Below are 9,922 nucleotides of genomic sequence, written 5' to 3'. Positions count from 1 at the left end.
ATCATGTAACTATCTTGACATGTCTCATGTTATGAAGTATTTTGATTTTATATTAACTAGCATAGATCCATTTTAACTCTAGATCTACTAAGAAACTTGCATAGAGAGGGATCAAATCTCTCAATATGCAAACCACTTTGTTAGTTGAAATCTTACTTAAAGGTTTGCACCTCGAGAGATTTGATTCCTCTTTGCCCTTGGTAGATTTGAAGCTAAGATGGATTTATATTAATTATTATTAATAATATTTATATTTATAAAAAAATGACATTTTTATATATAGGATTTCTTATTTTTAATTTTATTAAAATCCTAATAATGCATATAATTACATGTATATGGCCTTTGTATTTTTCTTTGACATGTTTTATAATATTTTAAACTAATTTTATTAAATGTGATATGAATAACATTAATGATATACTTTTATATAGTTTACAATTTTATTATTATTATAAGTATTAAGTTTTTCTCTGTTTATTAATTAAATTTAAATATAAAGTTTTGAAATATGGTAATTATGAATATAAATCATTATTCTGATTTATATAATAAAACAGATATTAACACACACACATACACACACATATTCTTATTTCTTAACAAACACATACACATATTCTTATTTATAATATGTTACCATGTTTACCAACATTTAATCATTATTACTTAAATTTATTTTAATGTGATATGAAAATATGAAATTTTCAATTTTATTAATAAAAACATAATTACAATATAATAAATTGAATTGAATATTTTTATTACTTTTATTATTTATATTTGTTATTACATTTTAATAGACGTGAAATTATATTTTCTATTTTTTTTTTTGTGACTAGGTTGAGCCTAGGTTGGGGCCATACTAATTGTATGGAAGAAGAATGATAAACCTAGAATCGGATGCTTATCACTAGGATTGTGCGAATCTTGATCGAGCTTGGATACCACTTGGTATAGTTTTTAGTTCCCCCCAAGTGACTTCCATCCTAAACCCTTCCTCATGAAGCTTGAACCTAGGACCTAGTTGGGACTAAACCCCATGTAAACCAACTGGTGTACACTTCATGGATTAAAAAATGCTATTAATTTAGATAGTTTTTTTCTTAATAGAGGGCAAAGGGCATTGGGAGGGCTATCACCGCCCCACTTGGCCAAGTGGCCAAGGGATGTGGTCGCACCTGCCCACAATAAATTTTATGATAGACACACTCCTGTGATCTCACTCAAGGTGAGATATACACAAGCTCCTTGATCCCAAGCCTGCACAATACAACAACATTGAAATGCCACCATCTTACTAAGACTATCATGACCCCACTTGTGTGGAAATTGGTTTTAATATAATTATATCCATTTTCCTCCTCCTTGTGTTACCCATTCTCCTTGCTTATAATTCCCACCTTTTCTCTGGTTAGCAAGAACTAGGGTATTTGGTTGGTCCACTTCTGTGAGCTTAGGCTAGGTCCTATCTCACCAATTTGAGTTCTATTCATTGGATTCAGAAATAACTAGGTTCCCCTCCTCATCTAGATTTGTAGTGACACTTTTGATTTGGCTTCTTGGATTATTGGCGCAATTTTTTTTGTTTCCTTTTCACATCTCACTAGGTGTGCATGCAGGTGAGAATGATATGGCTCATGATACAACATTATACTACATGTTGCAAACTAGCCCCTGTGGGCACTGGACCCCTGTAGTGGTTATCGTCTTGATAGTCTCTAGTTCACATTCTTTTCTTCGTTTTATTCATGCTTATGGTATTAGATTTTCTACACTCACCTCTTTGACTTGCACTTTTCTTGTCACCCTCTATATTCCTCCCATACTGCTCTTGAATATTTGAACTCCTCTTTGTCTTCTCCTAAGGTTCTATATTCTTCTACCGATCCTTCTCTCGCAGACTATCATCTCATTTTGTTGGATTCCTTGGAAAGTTTGACATTTTCCCTCATGTACCATCACACTCTTGTTGCTTCTCCATGACTTGCTAACTTACTCCCTTCTCTCTGACTTCTAGTTTCATCTAATTTTGTGTTACATGGCCCCCTCCTCTCCTTACATGGAATCCCCCCATGAGTCCATCGCTTATCCATCCATCTTCTCGAATGTCCACTTTTGTATCTTATTTGGCCTTGTGTTATACCTCATCAATGAGCATGTGTCCATCAAGGGGTGCTCTCCTCTCATGAAAGAGCCTCTTGGGGGCACACACGTGCACACCACAAACTTTAGGAATTAGCTACCAATTTTTGACACCTAACCCAAAGGTCCATCTAGGAGGAGTTAGCTCGTGTCGCATGAGAAGGGGCTTCCCAACAACAAAAAATTTCAGATATAGATGTTCTTATTAATTTGGCTCACTGAGTGCCAAATTTTAGGCATATAAGAGGCCTCTTTAACTAGTACATTTACAAAATTGACCTTTATTGGAATTTGAAGTTTCTCCTTGGTATAATTCTAATGGACCACTTTGAGGACCAAGTCAACATCCTACACTATGTAGAGAAATTTCACCATCACTTAAGGGACATTAATCAGTGATTAGGTTACACTGAACAATGTCTTGTCATTCCTTCCTCAAAAGGAAGCACTCTTGACAACATTGAAGACCCTATTTAGGTTGTCACTATTGACTTTAATCCCTGAGCTTATTATTTCCATGCCAAGTTTATTTTTCATTATGTCTATCTAGTTCATTCCCCTGGTCAATCTTGCTTGTTTTTTTAGGATGTATATCATCTATTTAGTTTTTTGTTAATCATGGTTTCCTATGCCTCTCTACTATGAGTACACTTTTGGCTATGGTTCGTTCTCCCTAGTAAAAGACTCACCTAGCATATCTAATACATCCATGTATATTTCAATTTAAAAGTTAATACAATATTTACCTTTAAAAAAATTCTTAATTATATTATAATTAAGTTTTAATTTTATATTAGTAAAATATATTAACAATAATAAAAATTATTAAATTTAACTAGTAATAAATTAGATAAAAAATATTTATTTTAAAAATAAATATTAACTTAATAATATACAAATACAAAATAAAATTCACCCAATTTATTAATTATTTTTATTAAATATTACAAATATAAATAATGTTTTTATAAATATTCTTAATTTATAAATAAAAAATAATAAATTTAAGAATATTCTTAATTTATAAATAAAAAATAATAAAACAACTTAAATTTATGATTTTTAAAAATATCCACTATATTTTGGCAAACTTGATTGGAATAAAAAGGTTGAGAAAAAAACATAATTTATCTATTAGTCATACTATACTAATTTTTTTATTTATTTAACCTAATAAGTAATTCTATGATAACTACACTAATTTTAAAAAAATACTTTGTGAAAAACCTTTCAATAAAATCCATAAATTTAGAACCTTTATTAAATGATTTTCATACGGCAAGATGCATGGTAATAATGATAATCTGTCATTCTTTGAAAACTGCTAGAAAATTGCATTACGTTTAAATTAAAGTATATTATTTTTAAATTAAAACCACCATAACACAGCCCCAACGGTTAGCTTAGTTGGTCAAAATCAGTACCTCGTCGATGGGGAGGTCAGAGGGTCTATTCTCCCCGAAGCCCTTGGGGTTAGGCCTAGCTAGGATTCCGATGAGCCCAGAAGGAAAGAGTAAAGGAGATAACATCCCATTGTGCCAACTACTAGATCATCTCACAAGAAAGAAAACAACATAATAATAATAATAATCTAATTTTAAGGTAACTACTAAACTCTACACCAAATTGACAAGAAAAATAAAATATATTATATAATAATAATCTAATTTTAAGGTAACTACTAAACTCTACACTAAATTGAGGCATTAGATCCCCTTGTTTGTGGGACACCGAACCCAGATTCCCTTCGGGCTCGATGAGCCCAGAGCCACTAAACTCTACACCAAATTGACAAGAAAAATAAAATATATTATATAATAATAATAATCTAATTTTAAGGTAATTACTAAACTCTACACTAAATTGAGGCATTAGATCCCCTTGTTTGTGGGACACGAACCCAGATTCCCTTCGGGCTCGATGAGCCCAGATCCATCAGAATGAAAGAGTAAAGGAGATAACATCCCATTGTGCCAACTACTAGATCATCTCACAAGAAAGAAAACAAAATAATAATAATAATAATAATCTAATTTTAAGGTAACTACTAAACTCTACACTAAATTGAGGTATTAGATCCCCTTGTTTGTGGGATACCGAACCCAGATTCCCTTGAGCCCAGATCCACTAAACTCTACACCAAATTGACAAGAAAAATAAAATATATTATATAATAATAATAATCTAATTTTAAGGTAACTACTAAACTCTACACTAAATTGAGGCATTAGATCCCCTTGTTTGTGGGACACAACCCAGATTCCCTTCGAGCTCGATGAGCCCAGATCCACCATAACCAAAGAGTAAAGGAGATAACATCCCATTGTGCCAACTATTAGATCATCTCACAAGAAAGAAAATAATAATAATAATAATAATAATCTAATTTTAAGGTAACTACTAAACTCTACACCAAATTGACAAGAAAAATAAAATATATTATATAATAATAATAATCTAATTTTAAGGTAACTACTAAACTCTACGCTAAATTGAGGCATTAGATCCCTTGTTTGTGGGACACGGAACCCACTTTCACACAATAATAATAATAATAATCTAATTTTAAGGTAACTACTAAACTCTACACCAAATTGACAAGAAAAATAAAATATATTATATAATAATAATATTAATAATAATCTAATTTTAAGGTAACTACTAAACTCTACACTAAATTGAGGCATTAGATCCCCTTGTTTGTGGGACACGGAACCCACTTTCACACAATAATTTCATTTTTGAACGAGAGTAACTATGTGCGTACATCATAAAAGTTGAAATTTCGCTCATGCGGTAGCCACAATATTTAAGACAGATGGTTTAACTAATGTATACATACTCTACCTCACTTTGGATTTGACCTTATAACCTATTAGAAGAAAACATATGTTACTAACCATGTATAGTGACCATCTTTGCTTTTATAAGTTTATAACTGTCCTAGATCCATCTTAACTCTGATCTACCAACAACCGAAAGAGATCATATCTCTTTTAACTTTAAAAAGGGTTGGCATATCAAGGGATTTGATCCCTCTAGGGGTTTCGTAGATGACGGGTTAAGATGAATCTAGGCTTGTTTAATTTACCCCTTTAAATAGGCTATATTCCACATGAATACCGTGTCAATGCCATGGGTCTTCAATACTACGGGTCAATACCATAGGCCATTTTTATTTTATTTTTATATTTTCGAACTATAAATTGTAAATGGTTGTTGTTGAAGTTAATATCAAGGATTTGCTCGATTTTTCACTCCAAGATTTGGGAGCCTCGGGTTTCTTGCTCCGATTTTTCACTCCAGGATTTTCCCTGGCTTGTTGCTCCGATTTTTCACTCTAGGACTGGTTCAATCCAATCGTGCTATATTCCACTCTGGAATAGCAATCTTTGGCCCATTTTTATAGTGATGGCAATGGCTGTCGATAGATTGTCTACACTGCCCGACGATGTCCTTTCCCTCATCCTCTCGAAGCTCGCCATCATAGATGTCATCAAATGCTCTGTCCTCTCTCATCGCTGGAGATTCCTCTACAGAAAAATACCCCATCTCATCCTCTCTCCTTATCATGTGTCATCACCGCATCAAGCGCCTTCCACATTCGATTTGTCAACTGTGGAAAATAGAATTTTCGACATATTGCGGTTCCATTTATCAGATCTGAAGTCTTTTACACTCACCACAGACCTTCACAGTATGCGTGGTCCTGAAATCTTTATTAACCCATGGACGTTTACACAGCAAAGCGTATCGGAATGGATGCAGTGCGTTGCCAGAAAAAACGTGGAATGCCTTTCTCTCGAATATTCCTATGACAGGGAAACTGTGCCCCCTGCCCTTTTCTCGTGCAGTCTTCTCACTAATCTCACACTCTACAACTGTAATCTCACCACTTTTCCGACCGATTTCGCGGGATTCAAGCATCTCACTGAGTGCAGCTTCACCTGTACCGAAATGTCAGACGACACCTTAGCACACTTTCTTTTGCATTGCCCTCTTCTTCAGAAGTTGAATTTGTCTATTAGTTTTGGCCTGAAGAGGCCTGTCATCTCCTCTCTCAGCCTCACAGATTTAGTTCTACATCTTTTTAGGGCGCGAGGATTGACAGTCAATTGCCCTAAACTTCGAACTCTGAAGGCAATCACGTTCGTAGAAGACATGACAGTGAATGGAATGGCATTTCGTGAGTTTTCCTCAACGATGAGAAGATTCGAAATGGAGCCTGGAGACAAGTTGATTGATTTGTCGTTAAGTTCAAGCGGGTATCCAGGGTACAATTTCTCTGTAAACGGATTTCTTGAATTCATGGGTACGTTGAGGTCATTGAAAGTGCTTGCCATCGATGTTGGGTGTGCATTTGATCAAAGAAACGGGATTGCTGTTCCTCTGCTGAACCTGCTCTCGAGGCTTCCTAACCTTGAGCGATTACACCTACGCGGACAGGTGATTCTGGTAAGAGAATAACTCATCGCCATTAATGTTTAGATGTCATTTAATATCTTTCTGTGTATTCCAGATAGCAGAGTGCATCAGCCCATGTCGGGGTATTTATATGATTTTTACACTTTGTGACGCAGGAAGAGGCAGACGGGGATTCGATTGCACCAGCTTTAACGTACCCACTTGCTAATCTTCAATTAGTAGAGATAGATATCAACAAATACGATGCGAGCGAACTTCGTTTGTTGGGTTGCCTGCTTCAAATAGCTCCTGCGCTCAAAGAAGTGAAAGTGCGAGCCAGAAGACGTGAGCAGCACAAATTATTTTTCCAAGTTTGGGAGTCTTTGAAGAAAAGTCGTGAGCAGGGAACGATCACAGAGGAGATCCCTCTCCGTGAATTTGTTTTTAGTTTCTGATATTACTATCCAAAGAGTTGTTAATGTTTTTGGTTCCTGTCAAATTGGATTTATCAGAATATTATTTTTCTGTGAGCAAAGCGTTTTAGTTTCTGATATTACTTTCCAAAGTGTTGTTAGTGTTTTTGGTTCCTGTCGAATTGGATTTACCAGAATATTATTTTTCTGTGAGCAACGCGAGTTTCAAAGCTTATGGAATTTTAAAATAACATGATTTTGCTTTATAATGCTTCTTATTATTATATAAATAAAAGAGGAAGTACATTATCATAAGTTTGTTTTTCCACGGAAATCATAAACCCATCCCAAATACATATAAGCAACTATTTAATCCAGACCTTTTTTTATCCTATCTATTGTCTTTAATTTATACAGCCATGTGTGCCTGCTCTCCATTCGCTTTTGGAAAAGTTTGTATTAGTCTTTTAGGGCTTTTCTCTATTCTTCCAAAAACAGAATTGTACTTTTTTTTTTTTTTTAATCTAGAAAGAAAACTCAGAGTAACAAAAAAATGATACTGCTATCCTTGGTTTGGTTTTAGTGTGATTTTATAAAGAAAATGTAGATTTTTCTTATATAAAAGTCACGATGGCATTTTTAATTTTGGTATGATTTTTAAAATTTGAATACAACATCTCACTAATTATTATCTTTATACTTGTCTATGATTTTCAAAATTTGAATAAAAGATCTTACTAAGTATTATCTTTATACTTATTTTGACAGGTCAATAGTCATATTCTGTTCTATGTAGACATGTTCAAATTGGATGAACTTCGTTATATGATTTATCCAATTGAATAAAATGGGTGGGTTGAAGAGGGTATGCTCCTTGACCCAATCAATGGCATCAACATATACATGCAGTTGTTCAATCCCAAGCCACTTTGCAGAAGATAAAACTCCCCAGAATGCTATAACCTAGGCTCTATTATTGGTGCCTTTCCCTCCTTCCCACCAAAGATGATAGTAGGAACATTCTTTAGTTATGATGAAAGCACCATATCCACAATTCCTTTTCTTGCATGCTCCATTGAAGAACCCCACATGGAATACCCTCCAAATGTCTTTATATCTAACTTATCTCTTTTTCCCCTTCTTCTTGACACATCCAATCTCATTGAAGTATGACACAACTTTAATAACATCTGCGTGGACTGAAACCGTTTTCTGTTAAAAATAACAACATTTCTACTTAGCTAGATGATCCATAGAATATAGAGAGGGAGAGAGCAATATTTTTTTTGGCTTTTATACCAATAGAAAATACAGTCTCTTAAACATTGCACGCGCTAAAAGGTTGAATGGTCCTAGAACTCCATCCTAGACTGTCGAAGCACCTATACAGGAAAGGAACAGATGGTTCACGTCCTTAGGCCCCCTATGGCATAATATACAAATGTCTTGTTTGCATAGCCCCGCTTATGTAGATTTTTCCATGTCAACACCTGGTCACTCAAAACCAACCATCTAAAATACTTTATCTTATTTGGAGGATCCCATTTCCATGTATCTTGAAGCCACTTATTTTGATCACTTTCTTTCTCGACAACCGACATACTTCTATAAATTTCCTTTACTGCCGAATGACCCTTTTTTAGTGCTCCATCCCATACCATTTCGTCTTTGTTTGCATTGATGGATATGCCTGCTTGTCTTAGATTGATATATGTATCCCATTCATCTGCATAAACACCGTCGAGCCCCAAAACTTCCACTGTCTTCCATTCATGTAGAACAATGTTATTATTTTGGGCAACATAGCTGTCATGAAGGGTAAATATTCCTTTGTTATGTATGATGTTGAGTAGTTGAACAAATAAGGAATGATTCCCTATCATACTGTTCATGGCATCCAAACCCACTATAATTTGTCATCGGTCTCCAACTTCCCGAGGAGTGAATGCAATTAACTAGTGTAGATTTTTCATCATGCTACACCAAATAGCATACATGCTTGTCTTTTTCCTTGCTCCATTATGAGTCCACGTAGTAAATGGTTGCCCATACATATACTTTTCTCTGATTACGTCTGACCAGAGGTTGGAACCAATCATTTCTCTCCACATGTTTTTTATGGCAAGAGATTTTTTGAAATTACCAGGTTCCATGATGCCCCATCCACCCTCCTATATCAGCCTAGTGAGTAAAGACCATCTTACTAAGTGAATCTTCCCCATTTGATTATTGCCAGACCACAAAAAACTAGCCATGATTGATTCGATCTTGTGTATAACTTCCCTTGGCATCATGAACAACTACATCCAATAAACTGAGATGTTTTGAAGCACTACTTTTAGCATAATCAATCTCCCACCCGGCATTAGCCACCTATGCTTCCATCTCGACAAATATTTCTCTAATTTATTGGTCAACCATTCCTATTCTTTGTTTCCATTCCTGTTAGGTTTGTGTCTGAATCCAAGGTACACAAAACTTGAATTTGTGTTTTGACATGTGATGTAAAAAATGCTACAAATTTTCCTTTCTTCTGAATCCTCCATGCCACCGTGAACTAGAATAGATTTAGTTTTGCTCATCAAAATCTAAGAAGCCTTACTGAAATAAGTAATAACTCTATGGATTTGAGCCATTCTTCATACACTCTCGTCCCTCTAAACAATAAATCATCCACAAAACACATATGAGACACATTGCCTTCACACGCGGTTGTAGAATGAGCCTCTAGACTCAAAAATATATTAATATCTATATTACTATTTTAATTTAGTTAACAAATTAAAATTTCAATTTTTTTTTACTTTTATATAATTTCAACATTTTTTCCATTTAAAATAAATTAAAATACAAGGTAATAATGAGACACTTTTTACTTTACACAATTTCAATCATTTTCCCGCTCTTTAAAACTCTTCATCTCTCTCTCTCTCTCACACACACACACACACACACACACA

The 9,922-nt window shown here is 34.4% G+C and overlaps 1 protein-coding gene across 1 annotated transcript; it reads left to right on the top strand.

The window, feature by feature from the left end:
* Nucleotides 1–5,556: 5,556 nt before the first annotated feature.
* Nucleotides 5,557–7,004, top strand: LOC149238098 (F-box/FBD/LRR-repeat protein At1g13570-like). Its single transcript, XM_089369464.1, has 2 exons — nt 5,557–6,600; nt 6,726–7,004. The coding sequence occupies exons 1-2, from the start codon at nt 5,557–5,559 to the stop codon at nt 7,002–7,004; spliced, it is 1,323 nt and encodes a 440-aa protein (XP_089225590.1).
* The last annotated feature ends 2,918 nt before the right edge of the window (nt 7,005–9,922 follow it).

This window comes from Pinus tabuliformis, chromosome 8 (assembly GCF_031772625.1).
Source record: "Pinus tabuliformis cultivar Carrire ecotype Pingquan chromosome 8, CPIR1, whole genome shotgun sequence".
Lineage (NCBI taxonomy): Eukaryota > Viridiplantae > Streptophyta > Pinopsida > Pinales > Pinaceae > Pinus > Pinus tabuliformis.
Note: the sequence above shows the minus strand (reverse complement) of the source record. Positions and strands in the feature narration are given on the sequence as shown.

Coding starts and splice junctions, on each gene's coding strand:
- LOC149238098 (XM_089369464.1), top strand. CDS start 5,557: ATGGCAATGGCTGTCGATAGATTGTCTACACTGCCCGACGATGTCCTT. Junction 6,601..6,725: donor TACGCGGACAGGTGATTCTG/GTAAGAGAATAA, acceptor TTTGTGACGCAG/GAAGAGGCAGACGGGGATTC.